Source organism: Cygnus olor, chromosome 1 (genome assembly GCF_009769625.2).
Source record: "Cygnus olor isolate bCygOlo1 chromosome 1, bCygOlo1.pri.v2, whole genome shotgun sequence".
NCBI classification, from domain to species: Eukaryota; Metazoa; Chordata; class Aves; order Anseriformes; family Anatidae; genus Cygnus; species Cygnus olor.
In genome coordinates, this window is record NC_049169.1 from 197,499,561 (window position 1) to 197,520,166 (window position 20,606).

At 43.6% G+C, this 20,606-nt stretch overlaps 2 protein-coding genes across 8 annotated transcripts in view; one reads left to right on the forward strand and one right to left on the reverse strand.

The window, feature by feature from the left end:
• The window catches only part of MTMR2 (myotubularin related protein 2), a 61,456-nt gene extending 58,720 nt beyond the window's left edge, over window positions 1-2,736 (forward strand). For all 5 annotated transcript variants that reach the window (XM_040544190.1, XM_040544195.1, XM_040544193.1 and 2 more), the window contains one exon: window positions 678-2,736. In XM_040544190.1, the coding sequence (XP_040400124.1) occupies window positions 678-839 (162 nt within the window). In that variant the 3' untranslated portion in view covers window positions 840-2,736. The remainder of the gene's footprint in view (window positions 1-677) is intronic.
• Window positions 1,121-20,603, reverse strand: CEP57 (centrosomal protein 57). Of its 3 annotated transcripts, none has more exons than XM_040544196.1 (11): window positions 20,465-20,602; window positions 17,773-17,929; window positions 14,776-14,955; window positions 14,356-14,477; window positions 13,356-13,469; window positions 9,222-9,299; window positions 8,068-8,172; window positions 7,831-7,911; window positions 7,267-7,511; window positions 6,436-6,580; window positions 1,121-4,975 (listed from the first exon to the last, which is right to left on the reverse strand). In XM_040544196.1, the coding sequence occupies exons 1-11, from the start codon at window positions 20,567-20,569 to the stop codon at window positions 4,739-4,741; spliced, it is 1,569 nt and encodes a 522-aa protein (XP_040400130.1). In that variant the 5' UTR covers window positions 20,570-20,602; the 3' UTR covers window positions 1,121-4,738. The 3 variants fall into 3 exon arrangements, with proteins under 3 accessions (XP_040400130.1, XP_040400131.1, XP_040400132.1); XM_040544197.1 differs by lacking the exon at window positions 20,465-20,602 and adding an exon at window positions 18,017-18,035; XM_040544198.1 differs by having other exon boundaries at window positions 4,941-5,373; window positions 20,465-20,603.
• Window positions 20,604-20,606: the final 3 nt, after the last annotated feature.

A 20,606-nucleotide genomic window follows, 5' to 3' on the forward strand; every position in this document is an offset into this window, starting at 1 on the left:
TGTGAAATCTGCCGGAGCTGCTCAGCAATTTGTAAAACAGTTTTGGGTAGCAGCAAAAGTACCCAAGCGTCGTTTCTTTACAAAGAAAGCCTAAAAACCCAAGACTTCTTCGGGTGTCTGAGCTTTGGGGCTGCAATTAGATTACTGGTGGTTGGAACCTGCTGTGAGTTTTGTCTGCCTAAGGCACAGGGGTCTGGCTGCAACTTTGATAAGAGCAGAACTGGCTTCCCCAAGGCAGGCACCTGAGACGAGCAGTCTGAAGATGGCCCTAAATGCTTAGGTCGCTTTTAGATAGAAGGGATACAAATTCTGCCTCAATATCTAACTGAAGTTAGCAAAGTTTTGCAAATCTGGAGTCCAACGACCGCTTTTCGGTACTAACTGTTTAACAGCCAGGACTATGGGAGAATACTCAGAAAAATTTATATTGCTCTTTTCCCCAGAGCTCTGAAGTTATGGCCTGGCTGAGATGCCAAGGCCAGCGTCCCCCAGAAGTGTCAGAGATCAGAGCTCTGTAACTGCCATCTTTCAAAAATACACACTAAGTTTTGTTTCGCCACTGTTATAGTAGCTACATGTGTTGGGCAAAGTAAGAGTGTCCCAAAGGTACCGCTGTGTGGTTCAGATTCCCACTTCCACGCTTCCCTTCCAGCACTCAGCCAGGTGTTTCCTTGCAGGAGCCTGTCCACAATCGCTACAAGGAGCTTCTTGCCAAGCGGGCTGAGCTGCAGAAGAAAGTGGAGGAACTGCAGCGAGAAATCACCAACCGTTCCACCTCGTCCTCGGAGAGAGCTGGCTCTCCCGCACAGTGCGTCACCCCTGTACAGACTGTTGTATAATACAGACTGTTTTTTTTTTTTCCAACTACCTTCCCAGGACCACCAGGACAGCTTTTCCGAAACCCTCTGGATTTCCACGATGGTATCTGGGAGAAACCGACCTATTTATTTATTTCTCTCCAGGGTAATTTATTAGTACTGTAGCACTAGAGGAAGCTTAAGCAAAACCAGAAGAACAACCAAGGCCCCCTGTGCAATTAGCCTTCTCAGTGGCTAGATGATGATACAAGCTACTTGCACTTGCCACTTAAAAGAAACCTAGAACTCTTTTTTTTTTTTGCTCACTTGTGTTGGAAATCACTTTACTTTCAAAAAGAGGACTGTGTGCTAGAATGAAGTACTATGTAGGAAAAAAAGTCTACTCAGGCGTTTGAAAAAGCTCCCTTTTGCTAGGTATGGAATCTGACTTTGTATGGGAGCCTCAAATACACCTGTGTTAAGTCACGAAAGTGAGGTATTAACACATGCATAGCAGCGTGCGGCTGTTTGCCAACATACTAAAAGAGAAGTCGTGCTAGAATCCAGAACATATCGCAGTTATTTTTCCTTTGACCTAGATCTAGGAAGCCATGTAACCGATGCCTTATTTAAGAAAGGGCATCTTCTACCCAGGAAACACAGTGGTAGAGGAGCAACCTCCATAACTTTATAGGACTATGTTTACTTCCACCTCTGCAACTTTAGATTTTTGCTTATGGTTTACATGGATCGTGCCAGGATGTAAATTAAAGCACCTTTGTTTCTGAGGGATGGAGCAGAGCCTGGATCCCTCGGTGCTTCCTGCAGCTCTTTGTTCTCCCGTGCCTCATCCACAGCAGGAGGGAGGCAGTAGGATACCCTGGGGCACACAAACTGCTGGGATCAGTGATTTCATTTTGCTTGGGTAAGCATAATTAGTGGCGTTCGTGCTTCTGTGCAGGCTCATAGTGGCATACGTAACAGGAAACTGAACTATTTAACTAATGGAAGCGACCGTTATCAACCAAAGAAGCCTTTTTGCCTACATTGCAACTGGTACTTAACACTATTCTGGTAGACTAAACAGCTTAGCTGGTTTCTGAGCCCTAGCTTTGAAGTCTATTTCCTCATAGCACACTTCAAGAATTAGTGTCACCTGACTAAACCTAAATACAAATTCAGTTTTAATAGGAACTTTTATTGTAGGAGTAGCAATGAAAAACATTTGGTGAAACCACAACTGCTGCGTTGCTTTTCAAACACAGAAATAAGGGGTTGGAGGTGGTAGGGCTTACACTGCCGTGGTATATGCACAAGGATCTTCATTTACTGCAGGCTGCTTCTCACCTCTGTAAGGAAGAAAGTCATGCATGGCTTGGGCTGGGTCCTTGTGCTGCTCTCATACAATAGGGCCCCACACTGTGGTCTCCTGCTTAATCTGCTCATCAGCATGCTTTTACTCTTAGCCTTTCTCCCAAGATTGGTATTTTTTGAGAGGGTAGAAGAGTGGACAACATACACATAAGGAATTCTTACACATAAGGAATTGCCTTTCAAAAGCCACATTCCACCTAAGGAAGGAATGAGTTCCAGCTGCAGTCTATTTCTACCTGCTCTGCTGCAATCCGTGGCTCAGTAGTTAGAGGGAAATCCACTGCCACCTTCTGACAGAACAATTAACAGCTGGTGTAGCATTACTGCATTTGTGCAGGGTGGGCTGAGAGTTCATGGCTTAATAGTGCAAAGAACCCCCACAAAATAGCTTCTGAAGGACTTGAATTTGCGTTATGGTTGAGGGGCGGATCTGCTCTCATGTACAATCACTCTAAGATGGCTCATAGCATTATTGTCTATTAGCTAATTGGCTGTGTGTATATGTTGCTTTTTTTAAATGAAGGCTGTTTGGTTTCCTTAACACTAATAAAAATAGCTAAATGGATTAAGTTCTTCTTGGGCTCATTTTCAGCTACGTGGTTAGCAAAACCAAGGGATGTGTAGGCACATAAATGAAAATAGCACTGACCTTAGCATGTCAAATCCAAATCTTATTCATTCTTACTCACACAGTTGGGTTTGTAAAATGCTCTTGTTCCAACTCTGAAATTCAGAATCGCAGGGAAACAACTGCTTTTTGGACAAGTTTCTCTTACCCTGTACAGACCACTGGTAGCACAGATACAGTACATGGCTGCATAGTAGTACAAAAACATTTCTGGAATGAAAAATAACCCATTTCTGCAACTTATAGTGCAATAGCACAGTAACTTCTGTGAAAAAGGAATGTTCACATTTTTCCATGTAACTCACGTTAAGTCCAACATCAGTGGGATAATTTGGGATCAACAACTCAGTGCTTACTCCCTGACACTCCTAGTAGGCATGTGATGCAGTGCATATGTGACTGAGATACCTATGGAGCCTAAAATACTCCTGAGCCCCAGCTCATTTAAGACAGCCTGAGGTAATACTGACATTAGCCCTCCTCCAGCCATCCTTTCCAAGCAAAATCAGTGAGTGTAACTTCAGCTACTGATTCCAGGTCCCTCCAGGAAGAGCTGCTGTCCCAGGGGTTGCCCCAGCTACCCAGAGCCCACGTCCATGAAGTTAAGGAAGCTGGCATCAGATGTGGTAGACAGCTTCTGACTTCTCTCCTCGTAGCTAAAACCTCCTGTGCCTTCGATGCAAGGAGATGACCTGGGTACATCACCTAGAGATAATTCAAGTCAAATTAAAACTCAAATCCCTTTCAGCAGGCTCAGTCTGACTTGCATTGACCCTACAGCCCTCTCTGCTCGATCAGCTACACAAGGATGGACAACTGACCTCACCTTACCTGCAGCTTGCTTGCTCACACCACCACGGAAAACATACGGGGAGGGGCACAGCGCTGCAGCACTCAGCGAGTTTAGAGGAACTGCAGCTTCCCCACACTTGATTCAACAGGCAAGCTGGCTTTATTGTTTTTCAACTGTATAAACAGATAATCTGGGTCTTCTGTACATTCCATTAATAGGAAATTCTTTACATTATTAACATAATAAATAACATTCACTCAGCTGTGCAAGTCAGTGCAAAACGAGTTGCACCACTACCAAAAATCGATAGCTCATTAAAGCCCATATTGCAAGTTAAAAGCAAGATGCCAGGACTGAATGGCATAATTGAGGCACTTGCAATTTAAAACACTTGTGGTTTATCTCACTCCTTTACCGCCCAAGGCCATGGACTAGAAGAAGGGATGTTATCCACATTTCCTATAGCCTTTTCATAAAACACAGTTTCTGAAGAAAATTCACTCTTCAGACTTAAACACAATCATTAAGCAAAATAATTTGGAAAAGTCACTTTGCTCCTCTTGAGTACACAAACATCCATTGCCATTAATGCTGACTAATGGAATGTGCAGAACTTGGAAAGCTTTTTGAGAACTAAGAACACTTAAAAAAAGGAGTTTACCTGTTCTCCCTTTTACACTCAGTCTGAGTAACTGCAGCTGCACACAGCTCAGAACTGACAGAAGCCCTCAGGACTTCGGGACATGGCACTTTTCAAACAGACGCGTCTCAAGAAGCCTCCCAACGCACAGGAGTTCAACAACAGCAGTGTGAAATCACACTGGCATTTCACACGAGCCAGCCCACAATAAACACCGCGTTGTTTGGTGTGCTGAAAGAAAAAAGGGAGGGACTGCTGGAATCCTAACACGAGAGGGACTGGTGGGGGGAGACCTGTGCTTGGATACCTTAAAAATGGAATACACTTTGAACTAGGCCACAGTATATCCAACCAAACCCACAGGTGGAGGAATTAAGGACCCATATTTCCAAAGTGCACTTGGCATACAGCAGTCTCTTCCACGCAGCGGGAAAGGCAGCTGCTTTATATCCAGAATGTGAGCGAGCTTGACTGGGATGGTTTCAGGAACATCTCCTGTAGACCAGTCAGTAGTCCCAGCTGATATCGTCTTTCTGTAGCGAGGTTTGTATGCTCTGCATGTCTCTCAGCAACTGAAGATTTTTCCGACTCTTCTCTCCAGGTTTCACTTTGATGGGACCAGCACCCTTCCCTTTTGTGGTTACTGTAGTTGTTACTTTAACCTCACTGACGGGGCGCCTGCTCTCTTTTATTTGTTTAGCAGGAGTCTTTTTGGACTTGCATTCTCTCTTCAGTCTCTCTAGCTGAAAGAGAAGCCCAAAGGAGAACAAACTGAAACAAGGTCATTGCTTAAAGCTCTGCAATTCTTCCAGACAGCTGGAACATCCCACCACTCATCTCACTCAGCTAAGCAAACAGATGCTTCCACGTCTCCCTGAGTAAGTAGTATTTTATTTTCCTTACACAGCATTGCTGTAGTCACATCTGTAGAGACGTGACTACCAAGCTGCAGCACAGGTAGCTTCCACAGCGCCCCTCGTTTTACGTAGTGCTGGGCTCCCCTCCCAGTTTATAGCAGGCAGCACTTCTCTTAAACGCTGACTCCGAGAACTTCTGTCAGGAGCTAGTCAGAAGGCTAGAGTATGTGGAGAATCTTTACTACTGGGGACTACTGCACATCTGTTCCTCTGCAGCAGTTCCCTTGCAGATCGCAAGAGAGATCAAAGGTAAAATACTTTTAACTGCTTGAAAACATAATTTCACATGCATCCATTTTGGATGTCGTCAGTGCGCTCAGTACATATTTGATGTATAAGCTACATCAGATGAGGGTGAGTCTTCTTGGTTCACATGAACTGAGCTGGATTAAATACATCAGGTTAAGCCCTTCGGAAAAATTTCCACCAGAATGAAGATTGGAGAAAGCAATCAAAAGGCTTTTATAGCTTTGAATGAACAGGTTATGTTACTCACAAAATTCTGAAAGGGGTTTGAAGTGAACAGATACTTCAGTTTTTATAAAGTGCAAGTTAAAATACAAATAGGCTGTTAGCACCAACCAAAGGAGAACCATTAAGGGTTAGCTCAGTGAAAGCCCCTGGGAATCTACCTCTCTTTAAGTAGAGTTTAGGTTACTAGAAGCTCAGAGTTTCCTTCAATGTAAAGAACAGCATTTCATGAGGCCTTTCCTCTGCACGCGATATGCAGCTGGCTGTTACTAGGATCTTCCTGCAAAGCAGATGCTTTAGTTAGTCCCCCACAGCTGTTTTACATACGCTGGAAGCAAGAGTGGGACTGATCTGAACACCCAGGTACCTGATGTGTTTGGAGACATGACCAAAAATACTTCCAGACTGACTGCTGGGTGCCCAGGAAGTAGATTCACACCCTCTTGCCCTGTAAGCTGTTTGTCAGCTTGCGTGCTGCTCAGCCAGCTCGTGCTGTGTTTACAGACTTCCAACAGCTGTTGAGTTTGCTATCGTACTGTACACTACCTTCTTCCTGTTTTGGGAACGCAGTGTAGGAACAGATGCAAAATTCTGCCTGGGATGGGATGAAGAGCGGGCACAAGGTAACATGGCAAGAAATGGAAAGACGGAGGCACGCAGACTAACTTTGGGACAGCAAGCTAAATAAAGGTAGGCACGATGCTCTACGGTAGTTATTTCTACTTTACTCTCTTGCTGCTACGTTAGGATGTAAGGCTAAAAAACATCTTATGCCAGGAATTTTACAGAAGCATGGACGTAGGCACATAACTCACCTGCAGCCGATGCCTCCGGACCTTGCTGATCTGGTCTGCCTTTGCCTCCATCTTCCCCACCAGTGTCTCAAGTTCCCTCTCCAGATCTTCCCTCACTGCAACGGTTGGAGCTTCCTGGACCAGCTTTGACAGCTGCTGGTGGTCACTAGCACGGGATTTAGACAGAACAAAGCTTGCATTAGGCTCCCTCAGTTTCTAGTGCCTGTGCACATAGTTCAGAAACAACACCTCCAGGAATCCACAGCATCAGCAGCCCAACACATTCAAGGTGTCATAACGAACCAGCCTGAACAGTCTTTCTGGTGAGCAGCATCACGTCTTGGCAGCAGGCTGCTGCAACATTAAAGTGTCAATGACAAGCAGCTTCAAACTTCAGCACACACATTTAAAATTACCAGATGACCCCCAGAGGAAGGCATCTCAACACTTTTCCTGTTACTATTTTGTACATTTGTATCTCCTACAGTTGTGCAGTTGGGTAACAATTCACGTCCTGTTGGCCAGGATGAACAAAATGGGCTTTGGAGTATGGAATATTTGTCCACTGCATCGGGGCTGTTACCACCCTTTTCCCCTGCTCCTCAGGAATTTGATAGTGACACATAAGCGCGGGCATGGAGCCCACACTGTTTTATCAGAACCTACCTTTAACTGCAAGGAGAAATGAAAGCCTATGCAGCCAACAGAACAGATCAATTACATGCCAGAGATTTTATACCAAAAAATAAAAACAAGAAAACAAAACAGCAAAACCTTTGCAACTTTAAAGCAAAGATAAAAATATAAAGCATCCACATTCATAATCTGCAACATCAAATATACCAAACTTACAAACTCATCTGCCCGAATTCATCCTGTAAAGTCAGCAGAACCTCTGAGAGTTCTTCGTGGGATGAGGAAGAGTCCTTTGGCAGCGATGACTTTCTGCTCTTGCTGGCAGGATGACCAGTACTGATGGATTTTGCTAGCGGGGTGTCGTTTACCACACGGTTGTTACACAAAGCTTTGGTGTGCTGCTTCATCAGGTGCAGGACGTGTTGCACGTTGGCGCCAACTGAATGGCTGGGACTAGTAGACTGGAAGGAAAAAGACACTTCTTTAAATGACATCATCAACAGCCTACTTGATTATAATGGAGAACACCAGAACAATATTTATTTTTGTTTAAATGCGCATAACAAGAGCAGCCTGACTAGCAGCATGGAGGGAGCTCATTTTAGGAAATACCAGCTCAGCAAGTCACTGATATGCAACAGGCCTTTTGAAGATAAACTGAAAGAAGCTCGTCAAAGAAAACAAGATGATCTGACCGCTGGGTGTCAGGAGTGCACCAAGCCAAAGCCACTGAAGGCGCAGCAGCTACCGAGCGTGAAGCTTTGCAATTCGGCAGCTCACCTTCCCAGCTACAAAGGGTACATCGCCCAGACACAGTCTGTAATGGGGCTGCGTAGTGAGATGGCTTGTGAGAGAGCATTTCTGCAAGGAAAGAAGAGAGAAACGTTTATCAAAGATGACACTACAGCAAACCCATTTTTTGCTTTGCAATAGGAGATGGAAGCTTACTTTCTCATTGCATGCACAGATCCTTATTTTACCCCTCAGTAACTGCCCTTCTCTCCCCCCCCTTGTTACCTTCTCTGGCTGCTTAGTTTTCTTCCTGGGTTTTCTTGCTTTTGGAGAAAGCAGTGGTGATGCTGCTTGAATCAACAGTCTGTTGGTTTCCAGGCCTGTCTGAAGCTGTAATTGAAGGAACAATGGAAGTTATTGAAATTGTATTAATAGATTATCAGAGAGAATGTGCTAAGATTTGCAACACAGCAAGTTTTTAAAATACCAGCTCTCCGAAAGTAAGGGCTGCAAGTGTGTAGGATGCCTCTGCAGTCTAATTTAAACATTAGACAAGAATTTTTCCTCAGATAACACGTCTCATCACTAATCCTAGTAAGTTAAAGAATCAGTCGTACCAAATTACTCCCATGTAGGCAAGTGTCAAAACATGAGCTGTGTTTTACACTTGACAAAATATTAAGGAAGTCAAGTAACCAACTCTGACTGCTCAGTTGATTCTGTGGCATAGTTAGCAGACCACTATTCCTTCTGATCTATTAAATTTGACAGGAAAGAGAAAATCTCTTGAAAGAGCAAAGATTAGAATTGTCACTGTCAAAGACCTCTATACACTTTGTTTCTATCAACATAAAGCTAAAACGTGGCTTTAGAACTCATCTCCTAACCAACCTCATCGAGAAGCATTCACAAAACAGTTATGCATGATTAATTTGAGCTTAGCACTCATTAGAAAGGTTAATGCCTGCCACGTTACTTACATACTTCTTAGCATACAGCTGATGAGTACATAAAGACCACAACACTTCAGGGTTAGAAGGCCGCTGTCCTTCCAGGCCCATACCCAACAGTACAGGGCCCTTTTTTGCCTCCTTCTGCAATGTATCTAGTTGCAATTACGAAGGAAGGAGTATGCTTTTTGACCTTGATCTATTTAAAGCGGAGGTCCTTATACATCCTCAACTACAAATCAGCCTGAATTAATTTTCTTTTCCCACTAGTTTCTTTCATTGGAAGAAATGAAGCTCCAGCGCAGATGCCGTTAGGAATAGATTTCTGAAGCACTCTGAGAACTTCAGACGCGGGGTGGAGGGAAGACTACAAGGTTTTCATTATTCTCTCTATAGGAGACATTATCAGCAAGTTTAGTTGAGAAAGTTGATGAAAAGGAAGAGCTAATTACAATGCGTACTAGTACAAGAGAAATTTCCTGTTGTTACCTCAGCTGCTTTTTCCTGAACAAGCTTCCTTGCGTGTTCTTCCTCCTGAAGCTTCTGTTCCAGCTCTTTCATTTTTTTCTAGTCAAATGTGAAAGAAAACAGTGTTACTACTGAAACAAACTTTTTCCCCCCCCCCCGAAGTGTAAAATACCAAGAAATAGAGCAAAATTGTATCAGTTCAACTTGCAATTTCAAACTAGGCAAAGACTTCAGAATTAAAATCACTGCTGAAGTTCTGCCTATACAGGCATAAATACAGAAGTCAAGTTCTTATGCCTTGAGTTTCCTATTTTTATTTCCACAACTGGTATGTGAATTTAAGTGAGAGCCTACAGGGAGAGTAATACACAAGGTTGAACTCTTAGGTGAGGAATCTTTGAACATCTAGCCACCTCCTTAATAAAGGACAGAGAGGAAAGTTTGTCTGATGCCTCTGAGATACCCTTAAGCAAACATTTCATCTTTTTATGGTAAAAATATTGTAAGAATTTTTTAAAGCCCTTTTTCAAAGAAAAGGGTTAACAGGAGAGAAACATTTCTTTGTAGACCTTTCAACAAGATGAAAAACCTGTTTAAGCAGGATACGCTTAAACTCCCAATATGAAAGTTTTTAAACAACCTTCTAATTTTATACAGAAGAGTGAAAGTGATCCAGAGTTCCAGGAGACAAAAAAAATACAACCTTCCCTTCTCTTCCCCCAAAGACTGAGTATTATTCACAGAGCCACTAACCAAACCTAAGCCAGAAAAGCACGCAATTCAAAGCAGCAGCTAATTTTGGACACTTTAATTTGCGTTATTTATAAACCCAGTACCCTGAAAACTTGAAGAGGTGTTAAGTATTTCAATTCACCTTTACTTAAGCATTAGCTGTAAGATTAATATAACCAACTGTTATACGAAGGTGTTAAAATGCAAATCCTGGATACACATCAAGGACAAAGGCACTGTATAAAGGAACCAGCTTTTCCTGTTGAATCTTTTTCCCCCCCCTTTCCATACAAATCAGAAATATTTCAAGTAACTTAAAATCATCTTCCACCCTTTACATGTCAGTTTTTGATTTCCACACAGACACTTTTATGAAAATCCTTCTTTAGCCTGTTACACATAATGTTTAGCACACAAATGCTGAAGCAAACCTTCTCTTTGAACTGAAGACTGACATGAACCCAAGCCACTGCTTTTGTGCTGAAATGAACCAAGTGTTCACTCACTCGGTTGTCCTAGCTGCAATGTGTAGCTCAAATTGCGCAGCAAGATTGCATCGTACTAAACCTTCAGTGACAGACCACGTTGGAAATTCTCTGTGTGATATTCCCAAAATATTTTTTATCTTTCTTATGGAAAAAGAATATGAAACCCCTCTTCCAAACTCAGCTCTCAGAATGGCCACATCCCCCAGGCAAATGCAGATTACTGGTCACATCATGAAGAGGGAAGCAAGCCAGAGGCCTGGCTGTTCAGGAAAGCACACACATTCCCTGAGCACACTTCCCATAACACAGGGTAGCACAGCACAAAAGGGAACGGCAGGTCAGCACCAAGCTGACTAAAACACTTTCCCTAGTCCCCACTAACCACTGTAAAAAAAAATCATATAGAAAGGCCAATAAATAAATATTTCAACATACACTTTTGCCCATTTTCTAGAACAAATGGAATTTCATGGAACCACCACATACATCCTTTGGGCTGTCACTGAAATAAGTTTCAAACAACTTCAATCAGAGGCAAAAAGGTATGACCTCAAAGACACAGAGCGCCTTTACTTCTGCAAACAGGGCTGCTGGGACAAACACCCAGTTAGGTCCATCAAGAGGAAGTGCCTCTGGTGTGAGGACAGCTCGCATCTGTGCTTCACTACCTTGCAAATCAGCACCTGCTTGACAGCTGAGCAGTCAAGTGTTGCACCTGGTGCAGGTGTTGCTCCTCACCACCTGGCAAATAGGGGAGACAAGAAAAATAAGAGGGGTGGGTGGCATACCTATAGTTACTTCTGTTCACAGAATGGTGGGGTTCTGTTCTCTTTTTTTTTTTTTAAAGTCTCAGTGTTAAGAAAAGATTGATTACTACCAACTACAGCTCTTCAAAACACATGCATTCAGATTCTGGCCATCTGACACCCAAGACCAGAGCCCTAACTGCTCCTTTAAGGCACAGCCGTCCCCTACCTCCATCCACTGACACGCTCAGAGCCTCTCAGCGAGCTGTCCAGACACTGCACTGCAGGGCTGCAGTTGCAATGAACGTACACTAGAAATTGTTTTTGAGGTCAGCACTCTGATTAGGAGACCATCACATGAATGAGAACCTCCGCATTTCCTTTTTATAAGCTTATATGGCTAGGTAAGGTAGCAGCTCTGCAAGTTTTGGTGATTAAATGCTCTCAGTAAGACACCCACAGCTTTCACTCTGACAGTCTGAAATCAGTCTTAAATCCTTGCTCACTCATGAGCGGTCATCTCACCAGTTTGTCTGTTTCAGTACACGGCGAATGGAAATAGTCCTCCTTATTTACTTCTAGCTTCAAATTAAACTTGCAGATGTTCCTGTGGTCTTGCCACAACTAAAGCAGAGATCGCCAGAAGCAACAGCTGCGACTGTTTTAAGTAGAGTGCAGCCACCCCTTCAGGACTGTAAGGTCCTGAGCACACAGAGGCTTGCAGAGGAACGCGGCCAACAGGCACAGAGGCAGCCGGACCTGCTGACCAGAGGGCGACTCGTGGCAGGAAAATGATCGTAAGGAAGAACCACCTTTGGACAGAGCTCAGTCTGGATTTCTCTTGGTTCTGAGAGCTGATTAAAAACTGTAAATTTAATGCCTAAGTCCACTAAAACTGATCTAGTTACAACCACCATTGATTTCTAAAGATATCAAAGGCTCAGTTTGATCCAGGAGAAAAAAAAATGATTTTTATGCTGAAATTATGTTCACTAGCCAGGCACAAAAAGACAAATAACTCAGCCCCATCAAACCTCAGCTTCTACCAGACAGGAACTTGGTAAAAGCTTGTGAAAAAGCAATTCCTGTTGCTGAACCAGTAATTTCAAACCTGACCCTGGAAGAACCTACTGCTACTTTCAGGGAACGAGACATGGGAGACGCTCATCTCTTTGATAGTTCTGCCCAAATAAAGAACAGCCTTTTTTACTCCACAAAGGCAGCCCACCACAATGGGGTGTCAAGATCAACAGCTTGTCAAAGTTGCCTTGGGTCAGACTCCCAAGAAGAGCTGTAGTGTCTAAAAGGTGCTGTAGCAGACCAGCCTGATGAAGATTTACTATCAAACATCTTAAATACTCCTGGAAAAGCACATGGGAAGGGCTGGTAAGCAGGTGGCAAGTGTAAAGTTTCGATAAGAGTCCAGAGCTACCCCTAATACCACAGGGTAACAACACACTAACCACTGCTGAAAGGGGGGAGAAAAATATGCGGGTGGGAGCCTCCCCCGCCTTAAGCCTACTGCAGTTCCCATTCTTGGGAGTCTTGGGGTGTCTCTAAAACAGCAGGAACAGGTAGGATGTGGAATGGATTTCAGAGGCCAACAGCACAGACAGTACACAGAAAGAATATGAGCAAACATGGCCACGCTGAACTTTTAAAGATGCAAAATGAACCCTGAAAAAGGAGATGGGTTGAAATGCACTGACAGACTGACGGCAGCAGTGCTGGAGGCTCAGCAACACCATGCTCTGAAATTCTGCCAGCAAAGTAACTAGCAATAATTGTGTTTCTTAAGAAAGAGGGCAAGTGGCAAAGAAAAACACCAGCAAAACAAAAAACACCACACCCTCAAGTCAAATCTGGGCCATAACTGACTAACTGCTAGCATTCAGCAGAGTGCAAAGTAACTCCGAAGCGTTCAGAAACTCACAATCTTCTGTGCCTGGGTGCTGCTCAAACAAAAGATGAACACCAACAGATCTGTTAAGTCTCAGCTAAACTGCAGTTCTTGTAGTGCATAGTGACTCGCAGCAGTAACTGGAAGTTTTTACACCACTTCAGCTTTAAAAAGACATTTTAGCTGCTCTCTCCCTATTTCTCCTCTTTCAGCTCTGTTATTGACCTATAGCTACGAAGTGTTGATTACAACAAACAAGATAAGTCTGACGCAAGTACAAGTGACAGACCTCTGCTATGGACTGCATGGTAGTAAGCCTGGCGTACTCTTTTTCCAGCATATCCAGCTTTTCCAATTTAGACTGGACTTGGGACTGATCGAGCCGGTCTCTCTCCAATGAGCCCTTGAAGGGAGAAATAAAAAGCAAAACTATTATAAGCACAATAAAACATCTCTATAGCAAGCCTTACATCTGCAAGATAAAGAAGGAGCACAAACAGACCAAAGGAACTACTTTCTCTGCACGATTTTAAGTGCTGCTACAATTAAGGAGCAACTGGGCATTGGGAACTCTTGGGAACTCTGTGCCAATGCTGGGAGTCTCACACCCAGCCAGAATCAGATAGGAGTTCTGCAGTCTCCCCTCCCGCTCAAGCCAAAATAATAAAAACCCTTTATTACTCAGCTATCAGATAATTTTATTAATTTTATTTCTTCAGTAAATATTTAACAGACTGAAATAGGCACACAGAGACTGTGGAACAGAGAGCTCTAGGTAATCCCTACTCCTATAAAACCAAATTCAAGCTCATTTTAGATAAAGGTCAAATCTCACAATCGCTGATGGCAGGAAACAAATTTTACTGATTCTCTAGAAATAATAGTATGTCAGACCCAGTTTATCCAGAAAAGTACCAGTAAAAAAAAAAGTCTCCAAAGAGTTAAAGACTGTAAACATAAAATGCAAGGTTTTTCCACCGGCACACAGGTATTATCCTCTGAGGGATACAGATGAGCTGAGGCAAGCCAGTCACACAGAAGCAATTAATTCTAATTAACATCAGAACCTACAGAATTGTCTTAGAGACAGATGCACAAAGGCAGAAAATACCAAGGTCCTCATAAGACTGAAAATTAAGTAGGGCAATTACTCATACCTAAGTATATAGAGGCCAGCTCAATGACATCTACAGCTGAAGGTATCAAAATCATAGTAAATATGAGAAGTTGTGATGGAGTCGCTTTATTTTTTTTTTTTACTTAATCCCGAGATAATCTTGGGAACACACCTGTTTCTCCAAGAGATGTGTCTTCTCATTTTCTGCGTGCTGGATCATTTTTCTCATGTAGTCCAGCTGTTTCTCTAAGAGGCTGCACCGAGACTCAGCAGCTGCCAGCTGAGAAGCCAGCTCTGTAGGTAACAAGGCAGACAAACGAAATCATGCACTGCTCGTGCTGGTTATTTTCTGATGTTTTCATGACAGTTCAAAAACAAGCAAGAGAAGGACCATCTAAAACTCGGATTAAGATGAATCAACCATTCATGTATGCAAATTCCTAAAGTTAAGTATGCTTTTAAAATTATTTCTTCAAAATTCCACTGTAAAATGTACTGACCAAAGATAATTGAAATAGTTTTGTGCATTGGTAAAACTCAAATTTTATCCACATCAGTGCTCAGCAGTATGTTCACAAACATTGCAAGCCACCTTGATTTTTCTTTGACACCTCAGTTCTGTCCTGCTCCCTGTGTTGCATTTGCTCGCTCAGTACTTTCTTGTAGTCTGCTGTTTCTCTGCTGAGGTGTTTGACGTTCTCTTCTGCCTGCAGCCGCTCCAACTCCAGCCGACGAATTTTTTCCTGGAGATTCTTCAGAGCAGAAAATATTGCTGTAATTGAGCAAGTACCTTTTGTTAGTTACTCTTCAAGACAGCACTGAATTTGAAGCGCGTTACGTGAGAAAGCCAGCGTGTTCCTCACCACCAGCCAGGACCCCTTCCATGAATTATTCCCCTAAACTGCAACCAATCCTAAACCAAGTCTTAAATGAATAGATAGATGCCTTTGGTGTCTTCGTCTGAAACGTTTGGGAGAAGAGGCATCCATTGCCCAGGACAGGTCAAATAAATATTCTGCACATTAAGCACAAACAGTGACTCCTCTGATTTTTTATCAAAAGGAAATTAAAGGTGACAACTGAATAGCTGAAGCAGTGGAAGTTCTTTGTATGCTTGTAACAATTCCCCTACAAGTGCACACTGGTGGGACAAATATAAAACAGCATTCACGTTAATGATCACTGAACAGAATAAGTGTTAGATATCAGAAGAACCATAAAAGATGTTTATTTCTCCAAGCATCAGCTCTTTTGGTTTTGCATTTGTGATGGCCTCATGCCCACAAGACACGCGCCTCCTTTGTGCCAAACAGCTTTCCCACTTTCCCTCCACTTCCCTGCTCTAACAATTCCTCAAAGCCTTTACATATTCGTCACACAAAAAAAGAAAGCAGCTGTAATACAACTCGCGTCATCTTGCGATTAGACCATCTGCTGGTAACCTGATGTACTGCATCTGCTGGCTGTATCGTTTAAACCTGCAAAGGGAACCAGAACCATCAGCCCCTTCCCCTACAGTCCTATTAAAGGAAAACGTGAGAACTACCCTATAGGCAGCTCATGGAGCAGATTTATCTGCGAGGTCACGTTAGCCTACTCCTTTGGGCTCAAACACACTCTAGAGAAAGAATGGAAACACAGGAAAAACACAGGAAAAGTTGAGGCTGCAAATCTGGTTGAACATCACGTTACAGAAAAGGAAAAATAGTTATCAGAATGAGTTTTCCAGAGTGAAAACGCATCAAATCCTGAAACGCTGAACAGAACCGAGTATCAGAATTACCTACTCAGAGGTAACTTCACTAATTAGGAAGTGGGTGACAGCAGCCACAGTTAAGGGAAAAGTTGTCAATAGCCTGATCCTATGGGCAGGGTCACCCTCTTCCCTGTGTTTATGGCACTGTTATCAGGATTCAGTTGAAATGGGCACAGCTGGAACCGTAAACAGCTTTGCTACAGAATACTTACAGCTCAATTAAAAGCTCTGTCTATTTACTGTAACAACAGGCAAAACACATCAATGAAGCAATCTGAGCAGCGGGTAGATAAAGGTGAAACCCAACAGGGTGCCAGGTAGCATGCAGGACAGGAAATAAATGTCAAAGTAACAGATACGTTGTAGCAGCCATCCTTATTAGAGTATTAAAGCCAGCCACGTATGCTGAGACACAGATACGCAACATAAAGAAATTAAACCCCAAATAAGCAGAATTTACTTAATTTCCGGATTTTTTTGTTTTTAAGTGTGAGGCAGGAGCAGTAAGAGCCCCCAGGCACAACCAAATCTATTTTCCCATCTGAAGAGAACTCCCAAATCCTTAATCTTACTAAACTATACACTCCTGAACTTGTAAACTTACTTCATACTTGGAAAGCCTCTGCAAAAAAAAACAAAAAGGCATTGGATAAACTGCCTGCTGGATTTTATTTCCCATATGCATTGATATTTACATAAACATTTTAGGAAAATAAAGGCATTTTATGACTTTATGACTCCTAAAAAGGGATATGGCTTTCAGATTCCATCCCTCTAGCTGTATTTATTTTGGAGTTAACAGACGACCTGCTCTAAAAGAGTTGCCAGGTGAAAATTTAGAAGTCAAAACTTCTGGTTTTGTACTGGTACTGGAGCCTACTGTGCTGTGTTTTTCCCCCCGTTTTATATTTAGAATAATTTAAGAGTTCGTCCTGAATCTCTCATTTTTCTCTCCATAAGGAAAAAAAAAATACCAGGTTTTTCATAGCCTTAGGCAACACCAGTCTTCAGGGATTATTTTCTCAAGGACCCTGAGCCAAGCAGCTCACAAAGGATCCACCCTGCCCTAGCCTCCAATTCCCTCAGCTCCCTCCTGTACCTACCCGGAGGCAGCCCTGGGGTACCTCTCCTTGTATGAGAAGCCAATTCACTAAACAACAGAAAACTAGCAAAGAATGTTTTTGTTCATCTCCGGTCAGGCAAAAATCAATCTTTTGGTTCTGGCGTTCACTTCCAGATAAAGCGGGAAAGAAAGGAGAAGGAATAAACCAGAAAATAAAAAAAAGAATGGGAGTACAACTTTCTTCTCCCTGGGGTAATGGTGAGCTCTCAGTTCAGCACTTCGCCACAAAACACCTCTTTTCTTCTGTATGTTGTAAATACTTCCCTGACTCCCACCACCCCCTTTGTACATGACAAACCTTCTCAGTTCAGCAACACCAAACCTCTTCCTTTGCTTCAAACCATTCGGGGAACTCGAGTCTCATTTCAAACTCAGCCGTGAGCTGGGGAGTGGAATGACTGAGGGACAGGAGGAGCAAAGGAGGGACAAAAAAAACATTTCAAACCCCTTTCACTGAGCCAATTTTACAGCTCTCCACTACTGACAGGGAGCATCCTTCTCCAGCTGTAAGACAGCCTTTTTCATTAGGCATGCTTCAGACAGAGAAGCAAAGAAGATCTACAACACAGGTGACCTGCACATCACTGGGAAGGGATAAAAGGCTGAAGAGACCGCATTCTCTGTGGACACAGGATTTCATACGTGATGTCTTCACGCACTGCACAGGTGACTTGGAAACGGGTAAGGGAACAGCTTAGCTGAAGTATTACCTCTGCTGTTACTCTCAGGATATGGAATTACTGGTTTCCGTGGGGAGCGCAGCAAGTCTGAATTGATGAACGGCTTGTACGTTGGGTAATCCATATACGAAGTTGCAGAGAGTCCATCTGTGGCTGACGCAGACCTATGAGCTTTGTGTAGATCACCCTGAAAATAAAACAAAGCTCGTATTCAGCACGTTTGTTTCTCTGTCACAACAAAAGCAGAATCAGTTTATAAGACGTGGAGAAATACTGCCGCAGGAGACCTGTAGCTCAAACGCTGTATTTCCTTCCTTGGAGTCTCGAATATGTACGTCGAAGTCCCCTCTGCTAAAAACAGTACCAGAACAAGTTTTTCAAGCTAGTTTCCAATTTCTGCTTTTGTTTGCTACTTATTTATACGCTTGCTTACTGTGAGAAGGCACTACACCAGATAGGGTGGACAGGGCTCGCTCCACTGCAGCCCCAGCCCCTCTCTTCCACCTTTATTTCACATCCTTCCATGAACACACTGAACCTCCCCAGCAGAGACATCAAGATGACTTCACCCCACACCCAACTAGTGGCATCGACACAAGAAAACCAGCAGAAAAATCAAAGCCAAGAAAGGAGGTACCTCTGCCTCTCAGTGCCAACGGGCTGCTAGAGCAGTTTAACACTGGTCTCAAAACAAGTGTCCATGAAAGCCAGATATTTTCCAGCACTCTACATCTGCTTTCCAAGCGTTTGCTACATTTTAGAGACTGCAACGACCAGAAGGGATCACCTTGTTGTGAAAATGCTACACAGTCAGGACACCAGTAACTCGCAGGCTTTCCAGCAAGGCTCTCCCAAGCCAAAGGGCCACAGCACCCTGCAAGCCGTGTCTGTGACTTTCACTCAAACCTACCTGGCCTCAGCTTTGTGTACAAGCTTGGTGGAAAAGAGTGAAATAAAAACACGGCTGCCTAGTTTGAATGTGCTAGAGAAATTCCTTTCAACCATGCCCACCACTAAACGCTGCCCTGATACAAGTTGAAGGTGCCTTCCTGCAGCCTGAGGCAGAAGTGGGCTGCCAGAAGATGTGATGCTCTTACAGCTCCTCACAGAATATTTACTTCACTAATAAGGCAATCGAGCAGTCACTCACCTTGGCAGGGCTTTTCTAAGCTTTTGCAAATACCAGTTATTGCGAGCATATTGTGACCTAAATTAAAATACAGAACGTATTTGTGCAAATACCTCGTAGCAAGTTAGACAACACACCCAAAACACAGCGTAAGAAAATTAATACAAAGGAAAAAATTACGAAAAGTCGTAAGTTATTTGAAGCCTACACACACCTTAATTTCCTATTACAAAGACAAAAAATTGAAGACCCTAAGCACCCCGAACGTTTCAGGCGGCGTTTCGGTTTTATCTGCAAAGCAATACTTTGTGTTTGTTATCTCCTGCACAACATAAGCACTTTTCTTAGAATAACTGCATTTGCACAAGAACTTTGGCCACCACGGAAAGCTGATTAAAACACAAATGCCTAATTAAGAACATATTAACAAACATATTTTGAGCAGACTCTTGTGCATATGGGCACTCTTTTATGCTCAGTAGCCACACAGAGCAAACTTTGCAGAATGAGTAATGTTAAAACAGAAAGAAAGCCTGTTAGCAGAGACCTCAGTCCTGCAGAAACACCAGCATTACAAGGTGTTGGATTGCTGCAAGCAGAATAACGAATAAGATCAAGTAGGAAAGTAAAAGTGAATGAAGCAAAGCACAGCACTGCATGCAACAGGCAACAGAGCACCAGCAGCAGCAATGTAAGCCCAAATGGCAAAAGCTATCGATTCAAACACCAGTCTGCTATTTTTATCTGCTACGGGTGCAAAACAAAAGTATCTGATGATCCTCCAGGCTAAAAGACGGGGATCAGTTTGAAATCAAAGTAGGGCTGCCAGACATCAAAATTTTCCTAGGTCTCTATTTTTCACCTGGAAAACGTTTTCTATGCAGAATTAAGAATAACTAGGTAAAACAAGCAAACAAAAAGCAAACAAAAAACCCAACCTGCTGCCTTCTTTTTTTTTTTTTTTTGCCTTTTTTTCTTTTTAAACTGGCAAAAGCGACGCTTACCTAGCCCACAACAGACTGACCCCTGGAAAAAAATCATATACTTAAGCAAAAATTACACAGAGCTAAGCAAACATAGGCTTTTTGACTAGTTGTATTTCTCCTGTCACCTGGATGCGGGCTACGGGCACGAATTTCGATGGCATCCAGTCAGTGCAGCCCCTGGCTTGAAATAAATGCCACAACATCTGTGCTGAGGTACCGCCGTATCGGTCGGAGTTGCTACCAAATATATTCCTGTTACACCTTTCAGCAAGCCAGCTTTGCGTTCTGTTTCACGAATAATGACTGCTAAACGCGCCTGACTGAAAAAAGTGACAGAATTTAGGAAACAGCGCCAAGGTTAAGATCCATTTAAGCCCCCTTCTGCTGCTGGACGTCCCCGCGGGGAGCACCGCGGGGCGCTTACCTCAGGAAAACGCTGAAAATTAAGGAAAAAAAGCCCCAAACGGGTGAAGATGAGAGAAGTTATAATTCGTTCCAGCCCCCAGCCGCCTCCCCACCCCTCTTTTTGGGCAGCCCTGCGGCTCCATGAGGCTCCCGGGCCTCCCCCCCCCAGAGGGCCCCCCCCGCCCCCGGCCCCGGCCCTCACCGCGCGCTGCTGCTGCCGCCGCCCGTTCGCCGTCGCCGCCGCCATTTTGTGCGCGGGCGGCCCCCCTCCCCCCGGGGCCTGTCCCTTTAAGGGCGCCGCGGCCATGCGGCGGCCATGAGCCGGCCGCGGCTTGACTGACGGC

What these genes read in the sequence shown, in the direction of transcription:
- CEP57 (XM_040544196.1), bottom strand. Translation starts at nt 20,569, where the DNA reads ATGGCCGCGGCGCCCTTAAAGGGACAGGCCCCGGGGGGAGGGGGGCCG. An exon ending in GGTGTCAAAGAAAAATCAAG is followed by an intron (nt 14,478 to 14,775) that starts GTGGCTTGCAAT and finishes TGTTACCTACAG; the next exon opens with AGCTGGCTTCTCAGCTGGCA. An exon ending in CCATGCAGTCCATAGCAGAG is followed by an intron (nt 9,300 to 13,355) that starts GTCTGTCACTTG and finishes ACATTTGACTAG; the next exon opens with AAAAAAATGAAAGAGCTGGA.